Genomic DNA, 16,005 nt, shown 5'->3' with positions numbered 1-16,005 from the left:
TCATTTACAATTTTTATGGCAGCATAATTACGATTCCATTCATCCGTTCTGTGTCCCCCCCACACACCACGCAAAGGCTCATTAATGCACGCATCGCTGCACGAAGATGGATGCTGATTTGCCTTTGCTTATCTTGCTGCGCGTCTCTATCGCAATGCCGATTTCTCCTCCTCCACGCGCTATTTGAAGGTATTTATCGTGTGTAAACTGTTCTTATCGTTCATCTTGCAGTGTGCGGCAAAAGGATGTTCCCCGAGCCGCGTATCGTCGGCGGCACGAAGGCAGCGTTCGGCCGGTGGCCCTGGCAAATATCGCTGCGTCAGTGGCGAACGTCCACCTACCTGCACAAGTGCGGTGCGGCACTGCTGAACGAAAACTGGGCCATCACCGCGGCGCATTGTGTTGACAAGTAAGTACCAGGCGTACCGAAGATCCGTATCACTTTAACTCAAACAATATTCGCCACCCTGAATAGTGTTCCGCCGTCGGATCTGCTGCTGCGGTTAGGCGAGTACGATCTGGCATTGGAGGAGGAACCGTACGGCTATCAGGAACGCCGCGTCCAGATTGTGGCCTCTCATCCACAGTTCGATCCGCGAACGTTCGAGTATGATCTGGCACTTTTGAGGTAGGAGAGAAAGCTAGAGGCCGAGATTGAGCGATAATAAGAGCGCGCCGTTAACACCCAACTTTTGATCGGTTTTTTTAGATTCTACGAGCCAGTTGTCTTCCAGCCCAACATCATACCCGTTTGTGTACCGGAAAATGATGAGAACTTCATCGGCAGAACAGCATTCGTTACCGGGTGGGGTCGTCTGTATGAAGGTGAGTTGGAGCTTTTTTTTGTCGATGAGATACAGAAAGCCAACAGTTTAATTGCTCTTGTGCTCTTGCTTTTCTGTAGATGGACCACTGCCAAGCGTGCTGCAGGAGGTGACCGTGCCGGTGATCGAGAATAAGATCTGCGAGACGATGTACAGGAGTGCCGGTTACATCGAGCACATTCCGCACATCTTCATCTGCGCTGGCTGGAAGAAGGGTGGCTATGACTCCTGTGAAGGTAAGCACAACTCAAAGTTAGTGAAGATGTCACCTCCAAAGTCTCATGCAAACGTTTTTCCTATTTCCTCACAGGTGACTCCGGTGGTCCGATGGTAATTCAACGTACGGACAAGCGATTCCTGCTCGCAGGCGTCATCTCCTGGGGCATTGGTTGTGCCGAACCAAACCAGCCCGGTGTTTACACCAGGATATCGGAGTTCCGGGATTGGATCAATCAGATACTACAGTTCTGAAGCAACTCCAACTCCGCGCACAGGAGCACTGAAAAGAGAAACACACGCAGTAACCTCGCTGCTCTCGTTGATGTATAGATCCTTGGAACAATGTTGCTCCAAGCGAGGGGAGGGCCTATGGAACCTTTGGGAGGAACTCGATCGACTTTGTCCGTCTCCCCACTCCCCCAGCAATGGGCGTGTAGTTGTTGATGTTTGATACTACGTTTACTCATTTGCGTACAGTTTTTTTTTTCTTTTATAAGCCGGCCTATTTTGATGATTAATCTGCCAGCTAAATCTGGCCGATTGATCATCGATACAGCCTTAGTCGTTTTGGCAAGTTTTCCGCCGCGACAGACAAACAGACGAGACAAAGTTTTTAGCTGACAGTTGTGTTAAGTTATACCCGCTCCCCGTAGTTTTGCTCAAAGCATCCAATAACCCAGTGTGAGTTCCAGGACACTCTAAGGCAAGGTATTATAGTTAGTCGGCACTTCGATGGTAGAATCAACAATCGTTACAAACGGAGCATGAGCGTGAAAAGCAATTGCTCGTAAAGATAACACACAGAGTATCTTTAAACCTAGCAACAACAACAAAAAATCAGTACGATAGTGAAGTAACATCGGTTTTCTTTTTAAATTAAAGTATGTTGTGATAATTAAATGCATCGTCGCAAAGGAAGTCGTTTTGTGAACGTTTGCCCTGTGGGAAAGAACGTGCAGTAGTGGGATGCACTCGGTGGATGAATGGTGCGCGAACTAGAGTTACGACCGTTAACAGTAGTTAGACACTATTTTGCAAGTAGAAAGTACACGTTACGCGGTAAGATGACTTTATTTATTTATTTATATTCAACGTTAGATACATTTGATTGTGTTGCGCATCGAGCTGAAGCGAACGGAACGAAAGGCGCACAGACAAACTGAGGAGCGTAGGGACAAACGGACACTTAGGTAACGTTAGATTGACGAACAATCGCTAAAGGTGCTACGACTTAATGCAAGGCGAATGTGTAACCGACGTGGACGGACGTGATCGGAACAGGTTCTGCTAGTTTGTGTGACAATTTTCCTTGTACATAGTTTAAACTTAAGAAGCCAGATGCATTCCGATGACACGATATTTAAAATCGACTGTACTATACTTTGAAATAAACATTTTAAACAACTAAACGTACATGTTTGTTACTGTTTCTTCGATGACAAAAGGTTTTTGAAGTGAAACGTGGCAAATTTGTTCGAAACAATGTTTCGCAATTCAATACAAATAGATAAAAAGGATTTCTTAGCAATCAAAGAATGTAAAAAGTGGGAAAGGATGTAAATTAAAGCATTTATAATCTAGCTCATTACTTTGCCGGTGGACGTGAATATTATTAGCTATTAATTATGAGAGAGAGTCTTCCCTCATGATGGGTAATAAAACCTTGATGAAGCAAACCAGGGATAAGCAGAGCTACAATATTAAGTAAAATTGATATAATCAATATATTCTATCCACAATATTCCGCTTACTAAAACTTATCAATTTTCAAAGTCTCCACTCGTTTTTAAGGCAGCAAAAACGTCGTTGTTGAAAAATGTTGATAACAGCATCACAGATACTTACATTGCAGTTCAGGTTGTTGTTTGTTAACCATTTGATTGGTCTGTTCATTTGGTTTGAGTTGCAAAACAGTTTCAGTAAACACTTCCACAATTTCTTCTATTACATTCTGACAAATTTTCAGATGGCAAGCAATACGCCCTGATAATAATTGCAAGAAAAATATAAGTGGTAGTGTTCTTATAGCAACAAATAATGTTCTTACGATCCGTAGTAATTATAAATAAATCCTAAATGTTAAGTACTATTCCGTCCTACCTATCAAATGATCCAGCGATCACCCCAAATAAGATCTGAAGTTATGCAATTTCAGCAAGGTTTAGCTTCTCTACATTACCGCCAGAGGCGCTACGATACTGCACGATTATTCTTCACGTTTAAACAGCTCGAATTTTTAAGACGTTGATTCACGTGGTTCATTATCTGCACAATATTCAAACGATTTGAGTTAACAAAATTAAAATAATATGATACTTAGATGAAAATAAAGCAATTAAATTGTTATTAACCTTGTTATCTGTATCTTAAGTCTTCTTTTTCCTGACATAACGATTGTTGTGTTCATGCTGACCTCATTTATGCATAGATTGTCTACCATTAGTTGTTCTGATCAGAATGAAATACTGGCTGCTGGAAACACTAACATGTAACATTATTATATTTTTTTCGGTTTGACCCTTCGATCATCTGTAAGGCGTAGTTTCTTCTTCTTCTTCTTTGGCACAACAACCGTTGACGGTCACTGTTGACTGTTGACTTTCAGTGACTTATTGTTATAATAGCAGGATAGTCATACCTACGTAAAGTGGCACGGTCTATTCTACAAAACCCATGACGGACATGTTAAGTTTGTACGAGTTGACGAATGCACCACCAGACCGGCACGATATACGGGTTTATTAAATAAAATAAAACATGATTTTTAACCGAAATAACCATTATTAAATAAAATGTTCTATGGTTGTCATACGACTCCTTTATTATTTAGGTGATTTCAATGGCCTTATCACCACGTTGGAAGTAATACATTATTCCATAAGAAAATGAAAGAGTATTGACCGAAATAAGTACAATCAACGCTCAACCCACCAAAGAAAACAAACTATTCATTTCAATACGAAAAACTCTCAATTGCTTTCCATTGCTTCCTCTTAACCAGCGACTCACGGTAAAAGTCAAAACATTTTCTTCGAATGATGGGACAAGTTACACAGAGCCATTTAGCAAAATCACACTTTGATCGTGTCAACGTTCGTGTTCAACCCCTGTACCTCCCTGATCCGTCCTACCCACTGCATTACCACACAGCACTCGATGTCGAAAAGAAAACTTTTACTGTTCATCCTTTGCATTCACACCTTCGAATGTTTTTTTTTTTTGTAATCTTTTCCCGGTTTTTGTGTCGCATCAAACCCTAGGAAAACTTTCGATTGTCAAATGGCAGGGAAAGAAATGCTGTGCACAAGAAAGCAAAAAAAAAAACATACACACACAGAACAGCAAAGCTCAAACAAAGAAAACCAACCTCCGAAAATAGAAACAGCAAATAAAAGCGCGGTTCATCAATTGACGGATCTTTCTCCAGCGTTTTTTTTTGCTCATTTCTTTTGCTCATTGCTTCAATACACAGGGATGGGATGTCAATTTCCGGCAAGCAAGAAAGTCTTCCGTGCGACACAGTGGACCATTGCGGACAAAAGCAACAGCAGCAACACCAAAAAAAAAATGCCTCCAAACGTACAAACCTAAAAACCATTACTGATTCGTTTGTTGACACTCGTCGCACGGGTAAGCCGTGTGCCCGCGACGAACGCTTGCCCCCATACGCTTTCGGGAGGGTTTTGGCTTCGAAGTCATTAAGCGGTCGGGCGGCTATCGAACGATATCGCGGGTCGCCTAATGGAGAAAACGATAGTTAAAAAGTAGCATTTAAATTTTCTGTTTTTCGCCGGCCGTACGTTTGCTTTTCCATTTGAAAGTGCCCGAGCGATACGTTAGATTTTAATGGCGATTGATGAACCGAAAGTGTTTCCACGCGTTTGACCCATTTCGCACTGGACTGTTTTCGCACCAGATTCTACGAAAGGGAAGCACAACCCTTCGAACGGTTTTGGATGACACGTTTCTCAGTGCTATTTGAAGTTTTTTAACCATACATAAGAATGACATTTTGACCTTGAGCTAAACCAACTTTTCAAAAATCCTTTTCTATTATACAGTGAGATAATCTGTCGTTAAATGCCCGTAAATCAGTTCCTCCATATTTGTTATTTGTCATGTTTTCATGAGTTTAAAATGCTCTTTCGTCAATTTTAAATATGAAATTTTCCATAAATTTGACATTACAATTTGGTTCTCACACAGTTTACACAATTAATGTTGTTTTATCTCATTAACACTTTTATAACACCATTCTATTCTCAAACATGATTGAGTGCTGTAAAACTTTCAGTGACTAGAAATGTATCCCAGAATGAATTAAAACCCGGTCCAAAAAACTTTAAAGTATCCAATAAATCAATCGACAAACGAAAAAAGCTACCACAGCTAGGAACAACTTTGGTCGTGAACTTGGCGACGTTTCACGATCGCAACAATTCGCACGACTTGCCGACGACGGTCGCACACCCGCATGGATTAGAAAGGGTGAAGGGTGATTGAAATTGCTGCTCCTTTCCTTTGGTGCGTCAAAAACCTTCTTGAGCATCCATTCAATTTTCCGGAAATCAAGATACGCGCACGACTCTTATCCGTGCTCGTTCAGTTCCGTATGCAACCAAGGAAGGACAGGAGAAAGAGTGGCGACAGGTTCGCGAGAGGCTGTTCACGATCAACAACCCACCCCATCTCCCCGCCCCAAAAAGAACCGGAACCAAGGGAACCACAAAACGTAACGGAGAGGAAGCACACAAATTCAAACCTCAAGCCCCGATGCGTGTCAAGTGAACGCAGCAGCACACGCGTCGACGTTGCTGCAATCACGCGGCCAGCTTGATTCGATTGGGAAACTCAATGGCTGGAAAGTGAAACTGCTACTTGTCGCCTTGGTTTTCCGAATGGACCTCTCCAGCCGCGGGTAAACGCGAAGGGTAAAAGTGCCATTCGTACCGAGAAGGATCGAATCGCAGGTTCTGTATGAACGAAAAAAAAAGCGACAGCGTTCGGTTCGTCGGGGCTTTCGAGAGAAACTTTCCCTCCCGTCTCGAGTCCGGTGCGTGGAATTTCGAGAGTGCGTGAAAGAACTTCCGAGAGGATCTTCAGCGAAAAGGAATGCTTCGATGCAATAAGGGCACTGGTTTTTTTTTGTGTAAAATTGTTTCTGTTGTTCATTTTAAGAGGAGCCTTTGGCATTGTTTATAACCCAGTGACAGCAATTTTTTGGCGTATTGGTTCAGGAATTTGGCGTTATAATAGCTCGTAAATGTAAAAGATCACCAAACTGATTTGCACTTTAAATTATTACAGACAAACAGATACATTCCCCGCATGTGGCCTCCCATACTCAGCTTTCATAACGTAACGTGAAACACTTTTTACGCCAACCATTTCACATCCCAAACGCACTCCACTGATTCCAAATGTACTCCTCCCGCTTAACACAATTAGCGATCCAATTTTCCGCCAACATCGCCAAATTCGTTTAAAACCAACACACCCCGTGGATCAACCTGCGGGACCGGGATCTGGGTGCCCGTGTACTCCCGGTGTGTTTGCCATACCGTACCGCTCTGGAACCGTGCAGGCTGCGGAATGGTTGCAGCTTTAATCGCTCGGATCGCTTTCACACCTCTCGCGCGCACACTCGTGGCACGTAATTGACGCGGCTCAATAGCGCACTTCGGACAACCGCGGTCCAGACTAAACCGATTAGCACACATACTGGAAGTGTGCAAAATCATTTCCCGCCGAATGGTTAATCGACATATTTAGCACATGCAACGCTTCAGGTGAGAGTCCGCATTTAATTGCACACACATATGGAAGATAAGAAATACAATACGGGAGGCTGAACAATTAAACATAATTCGGACATTACTTGGAAAATGAGGATGAAATTACATCATCAAATGAGCACAAAACAAACATCATTAGCGATGGATGTGTTTGGCGAAAAATACTCTTAATCTGATAGCAGTCGTTTATATTTGCACCTTAAACTACTTAAAAAGGTTATGTTTTTCTTGAATGCTTTACCATTATAAAAACATACCAACTTTTGTTGCAACTCTTTGGGATGTTGTTTAAATTCTCTTTGAGCCTTAGTTTAATTTATGCAACTAACTGGTAATTTCAGTCTATTTACCCAAAGATTGCATCCTAAAAGAACATTTGCACGATATTCGGCCCACAATTTACCGCCTTTTACCGCCATTCTGTCTCAATCTAATCTTTTCTTATCCTTTTTTCCGATTATCCTTCGTTGATCTTTTACGATTTCGATCTCTCGATACACTATCGATCACTCAATAGGTCTAGCCATCCTACGCTGTTCTAATATCCTGCTACAGTGATTTTAAAAACGTTGCAGAACACACATCTGAATCTATGGCTTTCTTACCTTACAGCCGTTGCTGCCAAATTTTATTTCTAAGGCATCAATATTTAACAGTGTCCATCAATTTTTGCCACTAAAGTATCAAATATTGACAGTACGCATCAATGTTTGCCTCTAACGCACCTATTATTGTCCGTAAGTCCGTTTGTCTCTTGAAGGAATCATGATACATTTAGAAGACATAAAGACAACTGTTATTTGACATTATGAAAACACTAAAAAAGCGTGAGATGTGATTGTTTTTTTTTTTGTGAAAGAAAATGTATTGAAATACATTTTAAAACCATTATTTACTCTTGAAAATACATGCCAACTTTTTCCAATCCCTCTAAATCTCCCCAAAATGGCATAAGAATTGTAATATTTCCAATTCTTTCATTGAAATTATTAACCACTTAACTTAAATTCAATCATTTTGGAACACTAAATTTCAGAAATCGCGTTAAATTTTGTAAACAAAGCGATCTACTCACAGTCAAAAATTGGTGCATTGAAGACAAAAATAGATGGTTTAGAGCCAATCTTTATTGTCAGCGACAGTAAACATGGTTCAGCTAATCATAATATCTAACCACAAAACTTCATCCACGCTCGTCCCATACATATCGGTTACTTCTAGGAATCGGTAGCAACGAAAACTATGTGAAAAATTTCAACACATGTTTACCGCTTCCATCGAGATTGCATTCTGTGCGTCCACACATTTTCCCCGCCACCATATCGTTATCCACATCGGGCGGGAAAAAACATCAGTTTCAGCTTCTGTCAAGAAAAAAAACTCCCACCCCACACACACACACACACACACACACACACACACACAGATAATTACCCCGTCACCGATGTTGATACTGCGGCCACACGCATAAAAACACAACCTCCACAGAAGCGAAAGCTTGCGCCATTTGCATAACCAGAACCTCATGCGTACTATGCGTGCGAGTGCGGGGAGCGTTTTAATGCAAATTTATTGCCAATAATAGCGACGGTAAACTGACGACAATTGTGTGGCATTGCACTGGCACTATGATTAAAGTGCATAGTGATGGGTGGGATTGTACGGGAAGATTCCCTGTAAGAAGAAAATTAAGCAAAAAAACAGTATTTTCTTTATTTCACTAGAAAGCAAAACATTGCACTAGGAGAAGCGTGCATCTACCACCTGCGGGGCTGAGCGTGTGCTACGGTATCGTTCCGTTCACAGCAGCGTTTAAAGAAATAAATTTCCCCCCTGACAAGACATTTTGCATGTACACATACGCTTTTTGCCCCCTTTCTTCCTCTCTCTTGTTTGGTTTTTGTACTTGAATTTTGCATTCACGCCTACGGCTTGTAAACGACAGTCAACAGTTTACTTCTCACCTTATAAAAGACATGCCCGCAACAAACGCCTCCAAGGCAAATGTAAGATTTATGATCACGATGTCGGGGTGCAACGTTGATCATCACGCCATCAAAGCTGCTAATTTTTGATAAACAATCAAACGATGCTGTATGAAAGTGATTGTTAAAATTGAAAGCTTGGTTGTAAAGCTCCTAATGATGAACATGCTATTTATGTTGAATTACACTGCACATTACATGGAAGTATATTTTTGTGAATATTTATTCTAGCTAGTTGCTAGTTGTAGCTAGTTATGCTATTTGACACAAAATTCATTCATATTGAATGTACAACATTTAAAATCTACAAATTCTGCAACACTTTTTAATGCTTGCAATTGCTCAGGGAAAATTAAAGTCAAAATAAAAGCACTAAAAATTGAATTGACCATCCCCGGCCCCCATCAAAAACACATGTATAATTCATGTCCGGAATGGAGGAAATCTGAAAGAAATGAACAACATTTCCCATAAATTTATACCATGATGGATTGGGCCAACACATTCCCGAAACGCTAATAGCTCCTCCAAACACGCCTGAAAGTGAAACCGAAACGCTTGCCCATGAGATTGCTGTTGGTAATAAACGTTAAACAATGTCATCATTACCGGCCATCGCATTTCCCAGTAGTAGTCCCGTCCCACTCCTGGAACCCCTTAATTTCCACCCCTCAATACGTTTCGATGACAATTTTTTTCCTCCTTTTTCCCTTTTGGGAAGGTTTCATTTTGACGCAGCTTGACCAAAACGACCAGCTTCTACACGGACGGATTCTCATTGCTGGTCCGCCATGTCGTTTGGAAATAATGTTATTATCCACTTATCTGCGGCACATGCAGCCGGCGTGTGTACCACCGCCTGCATGCCCGTTTAAAGGGGAAAGTGCACGATTCGAATGGGCAATCATGCTCAGTGGCTTGAATGGAGCGTCCGGTGGCGATTTTGTGGCGATGAGGCTGACATATGGCAGGCAAAATGCGCTTTCCGCGGTGAGTTTTGTTGAAACAGAAACCGCATTTGGCACGAACATATTATTTAAAACGTAAAATCTTATTGAAAGCTTGTTTTAATCTAAAACTGAAGCTTAAACTGAAAAGACTTTAAAAATGCTCCAAAAATTAACATGTTACTAAGAGATAAATCCATGACCAGCGATCAAACACAGAACCCAGATAAGGTAAAGCGAGTGACAAATAAAACACTCAACGACCGGAAACATGTTCTACGCCACAAATAAAGCTGCCCCACTCGCTCGCGTGCGCCTTCTCATCATGTGTACTTGTGTGCGCGTCGTTTGTGTACACTTTCTCTCAAGTGCAATGGCAGCCTCCGAACTTGCGCGCACCCCCTGTGCCGCTCCATTTCAGCTCCCCCTTCCCCCGTGTGACATTTTGTATGCACTGAAAAACGGTTCAATTGGTTTGAATCTACCATGACGCTTGCCTTCCACACTGCGTGCCATGAACAACGACATCGCTTCCATTTTTTTTCTTCTTCTCCTGTCTCCACTCCCCTACCGCTCCACCATGGGGACAGAAAATTCGCATTTTCCCGCAATTTATGCAAGCGATACGTGCATATAAACATATTTCTATACTCCGCTCGCTCCCTTCCCGGCGCCGTGAAACCGTGAACCCATTGTCGTAAATAAATGCCAACGCCAGAGCGCGTTTTGCACACGAGTCGGGCTGCCTCGTCGACGAGATTAGGTGGAGAGTGCAGAGAATCCATAGGGAGATAGGTTTGTGGGGAGGCGATCAATTGCTGATCCTTTCTCTTGCGCTGGGTAAGGGTTTAAGTAGAAATAGTAAGCTAGAGGAGGGCAAAAATCGTTTAGTTTGCGACTCAAGTGGATAGGTAAATCACCGACCTTCATGCTACATAAACCAGCAACGGTTGAAAGCGTTTTAGCGAGCGCTCAGCATATGCTAGAAAAGTGTGCGAAGTATTGTTGATAAGTGCTTTGCTTGCTTTGAAGGTACAAACAAAAGTGCACCCTTAAGCATCATTTTTATTTAAAATAAATAAACAACAATTACTTTTTTTCATTTTTTATTGATTGAAAAAAAAATATTACACATCCATCACAATCATTAACAACGCGCACCGGAAATCGGACGACATAATCACGCACTTTTAATTGATCTTCCAGCACCGACAGTCCCTCACACATTTTTCGAAAAGAGATAATGTGCTCCCAAGCGCACAAGCAAAGGGTGCCCGGTGTGGTATCGTGTTCGCGGTACACACATCGCCGGGCATGCAAAGCCGTTTGTGTGGAATCTACGCAATCCATCGACCAAATATGGGCCACTGGTACACATTATAGCGGTAAGCGGTGGAGCATACATCATGCGCATAATAACGGCCCGATCGGAACGATGATCGGAAGTACCGAACAACCGAACGTCATAACCATTTGCCATTATCGTACGGACTACGGGCTGGCCGGCCGTGGTGCGGTCTTTGATGTCAGGTCGATTCATCGAGCCGGGGCTGTGATGATGCTACGGAGGCTTTATCTGATAGGAACGGGTTTAAAACCTGCTCTCAGCTTTAATTTTTAAACGTGTTTTGTTACAAATAGAACTATGAGGCGAATATGAATACTCATTGCATTGGATATAATTGAACATTGACACAACATGAGAAAACAATAGTGAAAATAGCAATTATTTTTTTAGCAACAAACTTGCGGTAGTTTTGCTTATAGACTTAATACTTTTAATTCTAACTTTGTTTTAAAGAACTTATCATACATATCTTAACCATTTTTTATTACAGTTGTTCCCGAAACAATTTGGCTCTAATTTACAAAATTTTTGTCTTCAAGGCACCAATTTTTGGCAGTGTGTCCCAATTTTCGCCTATAAAGTATCAATTATTGACAGTGCGCATCAATTGTTGTCTCTAAGGCATATATTTTTGACTGTAAATTGATTTATTTACAAATGTTAACATAATGTCTGAAACTGTGTGTTCTAAACATATAGAATTTAAATTGAGTAGCTTATAATTTCATTGACAGATTTTAAAATATAACAATTATTATTATCCCAATTTTGTAGATTTAAATCGAGTGAAAAAAGTTGGCATATATTATCAGATGTTAACAATGGTTGTAGACTTAAAAAAAAATCATTATTTTTTCACTAATACAATCTACAAAACAAACAATGGGTTTTACACTGTTCATGTGATGTTAAATTACAATTATCATAAATATGCATAAATAATTTGCAAAATTAAGATAATTCCTTCCAGAATCATAGATTGATGACTTAAGGTCGAATTAGACCTTGCGTGAAAGTGAAGTTTGGTTCTTTTTGTGCTATATTTAGATAAATATTTATCAGCATATGGCTTATCGTACACCAAAAGAAAGAATATTCAATTCCCCTATTTAGACTGTAAAACATATTGAAATAATGAATTAAATGCATTTCATTGTGATTCCCCGCTGACCATTGGGGTTTCACCATGACAAGGAAATGCATTTAATTTATTGTTTTAGAATTTAATAGCCTTGCTTCTGGTTTACAATATGCCATATTCTGATTAATTTTTAATGAAATTATTTAAAAACGCCATATATAACGTTCAATTACACTGGAGCTGGAACTGACAAAAATAGGCTCGTTAATAACAAAAAATCATGCACAATGTCAAAAATTGATGCGCAACTGTCAAGAATTGATACCTTAGAGCTAAAATTTGGTGGCCATGGCTGTATCTATTGCCGTACAAATAATTTATTTTTATTTTTTATTTTGAGCTTCCAATGGAGTTGTTTTTGTTCATGTTTAGTTTACTTATGCACAATCTACAATTTAAACTAATCTCATGAAAATGCATAACAACTTTAAAAATAACAAACTCTTCAATTACCACGCAATGATCTCGCACTATTCAAAACGTAAAGAGGTTTGATAAAGAAAACTAAAACAATCAAACTAATAATCAAAGTATCTTTCCCTTCTTCAAATGTGTGTCTACCGCACTAACGAGGATACTCCTTTCCGATGCCAATTTAAAGCTTTTGACCACTGGAGCATCCATAACATGCCGCACTCAAAGCATGCACGTGCTTCCTTTCCAAGTTGACGTTTCACAACACTTGAAAAACAGAAACAGTTTCCAGAGCGCGAGTGCTTTTCTAATTTACCCCTTGACAAGGGATAGCTCCTTGGCAGCGATAGCAACGCTGAATTGCTCCGTTCGATCGCCTTTCTGCTTCCACTTCTACAAGCAGTGTCGCCCGGTGCTAGGTAAATAAACATCGATAAGATGCTCTTAATAATCCTTACGGAGGCATCTTCAACCTGTCGATCGGGCCCCGCTTCCATTGTTGTGCTACGCGTTGAGCCACCGCAAGGCGAAGAGCCGGACAAGCAAGGCGAAGGGTAGAAGAGCAGATACGGAGAGCACACGAAGGAAGCACACAACACAAACGCACACCTCTCAATACATGCTGTGCAGAATCATCTGCACGACGATGGTCTACAGCGCATTCGAAGGCGCTACAAACTCATCGCTGAGAGGTGCCAAGAGCGAGAGGCGCAGCGATACTTTCTTCCATCCTTCGCATAGAGCGCCCCGCTCGATCAATGATGTTTCAATTTCTCGAGAGGTAGCTATCGGGATGCTGCACTGCTCCGGAGCATCTGCCCGCGCAAAGCTCTGTGTACGGTGTCAAGATCCTCCGTACCATTCCTCCGAACAAAGTGCGAGCGAAAGACGATAATAGACGGGAGTGAGCAAACGGAACCGTGCTTTCTCTCTCCCAAAGCGGCTGCTTCGGAGTTCTATTATATATGTTGCGCGACCGACGCCGGCTCTATTTCCTACTAGATCCGTGACGACGCAACACCACGGCCACGGCCAGTAACGCGACGTCGCCGAACGCATGCGCAAGCCGCGAAGGAATCCGTTCCGAAGCATCCGATCGAAAACCCTCGCGCGGAGAAAGCGATCAGCACGAGCAGCGTGCTGCGGCTTGTACGATAGGAGAGGGAAGCAAGAGAAGCGACCGAGCGACCGACCGTCGTGTGCGAAAGAGAAGTGGCAGTGTTACTGCGGGTGCAGTGTGCGGGCCAGAGTGCGAGAGCAGCTCGAAAGAAGCGGTAAAAAGAAAGCGTCCGCAAAACGTGCCTCGGCCCGATCGCAACCAAACTGGGTCCGCTCCGAACGGTGCCGATCCGGAGAAGCGCGGTCAATCCCGACGCAAGACGCAGACGAGCAACACCGTCTCGAGCAGGACCGCCGGAACGCGCGTCGCGAGTGCTACTTTCTTTTTACGCGACCGCACGCAATTCGCTTCATGCGCAAGCGAACCGGAGCGGTGCTAGTGTAACGGCAAAGCGAGCAAACCAGGTAAAAAAACAACAGGGCCAACTGGGCGAACTGCAACGCGTACCGAGCGCGTGCCATTTGTTGTTGTCATCCAGTGTGTTTGGGTGTAGCTGTGTATCGTGTGATTGTTCTGTTTTTGTCTCGAGTTTTGTTTCGTGCTAGATCGGCAAACGTGAACCCAACCAAGCACTAGTGACTCAGTGTGGCAGTGTTAAAGATCCTACCGAGAGGAAAGACCTCAACGATAGTGCAGGAAACGAACAGTTACGGGCAACATCTCACGAACGGTGCCGCTTGGCTCCAGGAACTTGGACACGTTCCACCGCTAAGGGAAAGTTCAAGGTTCTCTTTCCTTGGAATCTTGGGTGAAAGTGACCGACGGGCAAGTAAGGCGAACGTAACTTCCACCGCGCACGTACACAGAAACGTACGCCCACGGATACACTCGGTCCGGATGTGAGATCCGGGAGATCAGTCCAGGGCTGCATTACATTTTCGGGACCGTCAGAAGTTCGGGAGGACGCTTTAAGTGCTCGCCAGGGGCACATCGAGAACAACCATCCCAAAACCGGATCTAAGACGGTTACGTATCGCTATCGTACCGTACGCATCAAGGGGAAATCGTCCCGCCGTGTTCGAGGCTCACCCGAGCAGTCACCGCGCTGTCAATTAACTGACAGGAGGGTGTGATTACTGTCTGGTAGAATTTGGAAGAACGAACGAAGGCAAGGTGTAGCAATTGTGTCCGATCCCTCAGCCACCGCCACCCGCTGAGCGTGTGTTTTGTGTGTTTTAGACCCAAGTGTGCTCAAGTTCGGTTCATCAATTTTCCCAGCCCAGAGTAGTGTCAAGAGTGTCAGTGACTGTGATAACTCATCATCCGGGGGAAGTGCCGCGCTTCACACAACACACGGTTGCCTCGAATGGGGAAGGCAATGGCAAACGGTCAGCGCCGGCAAGCGGCCAACGGCTGGATGCTGCCGCTTGCGGTAGCACTGCTGGCTGCCATCGCACTGCTGACCGCGTCCGTAAATGGGTTAAGTTCAACAGGTGAAAGAGGTAAGCATGCTTCATCGCTAAACCGGTCTCGACCGATCAGGTGTGTCAGGTGCGGGGTTTCTTTTGTTTTTCGTGTCTCTGCTCTGTTGTTTTGTTGGTCGGATTCGCTTTCGGGTTCGTTCTTTTAAAGTGATCTTGACAGGCTGAAGGGCAAGATTATCACTGCCAGCGAAGACTGTTTCGTTCAGTGAGGTCGGTAGAGTGTTCACTAGGTTTAGAAGATAGATTGTAGCTGATTAAGATCAGTGTTGAAGTTTCTTGTCACAAAGTCATGTTTGGGTGTTTTCTCAAGCGTTTGTTTGGCACGATTACTAGGTGAAGTGATCGGCATGCGGTTGCGCAATCAATGTGTCATTTAGATTGTTTGAAATTTGAAAAGGATGCATTTTTAAGTTTCTAGCTCTCACAAACAAACAAGTAAAGTATGCAAAATATTACAAAAAAAGAGTTCGTTATGAATATTCAATTAGAAAAAAGCTCTTTAGTCGCTGTAGTTTAACGTGTTTAAAACATTTGACTTTATCAACAAAAACAACCAATAAACCGTTTTAATACGAAACACGAAACAGCAAAAAAACTTTAACGGACCGGCATGCTTTCCTTTCGAACAGAAATGTTGCTATTTTTTATTCCCATTCACTTGCTAAACGGACTATTTATGCTTACGAATGCAAATTATGGGGACGCGACCGTCTGGATATGTGACCTTAGCCATATCATATTTTATCGCGCGCTCTTTTGATAATAGCGAATCAAGCGCTTTCTAATTT

The 16,005-nt window shown here is 42.6% G+C and overlaps 3 protein-coding genes across 4 annotated transcripts in view; 2 read left to right on the top strand and 1 right to left on the bottom strand.

Moving 5' to 3' along the window:
• The window catches only part of LOC120957090 (uncharacterized), a 29,681-nt gene extending 27,225 nt beyond the window's left edge, over window positions 1–2,456 (top strand). For both annotated transcript variants that reach the window (XM_049610197.1, XM_049610198.1), the window contains 5 exons: window positions 232–409; window positions 476–628; window positions 710–825; window positions 905–1,060; window positions 1,135–2,456. In XM_049610197.1, the coding sequence (XP_049466154.1) occupies window positions 232–409; window positions 476–628; window positions 710–825; window positions 905–1,060; window positions 1,135–1,295 (764 nt within the window). In that variant the 3' untranslated portion in view covers window positions 1,296–2,456. The remainder of the gene's footprint in view (window positions 1–231; window positions 410–475; window positions 629–709; window positions 826–904; window positions 1,061–1,134) is intronic.
• Window positions 1–16,005, bottom strand: part of LOC120954768 (probable nuclear hormone receptor HR3) — a 509,904-nt gene that overhangs the window by 260,860 nt on the left and 233,039 nt on the right. The gene's annotated exons all lie outside the window — the stretch shown is intronic.
• Window positions 13,653–16,005, top strand: part of LOC120958525 (serine protease filzig) — a 39,097-nt gene continuing 36,744 nt past the window's right edge. The window contains exon 1 of the mRNA XM_040381395.2: window positions 13,653–15,235. Coding sequence (XP_040237329.2) covers window positions 15,100–15,235 — 136 coding nt within the window. The 5' untranslated portion in view covers window positions 13,653–15,099. The remainder of the gene's footprint in view (window positions 15,236–16,005) is intronic.

The sequence above is a fragment of the Anopheles coluzzii genome, chromosome 3 (assembly GCF_943734685.1).
Source record: "Anopheles coluzzii chromosome 3, AcolN3, whole genome shotgun sequence".
In the NCBI taxonomy this organism is placed as follows: Eukaryota; Metazoa; Arthropoda; class Insecta; order Diptera; family Culicidae; genus Anopheles; species Anopheles coluzzii.
Note: the sequence above shows the minus strand (reverse complement) of the source record. Positions and strands in the feature narration are given on the sequence as shown.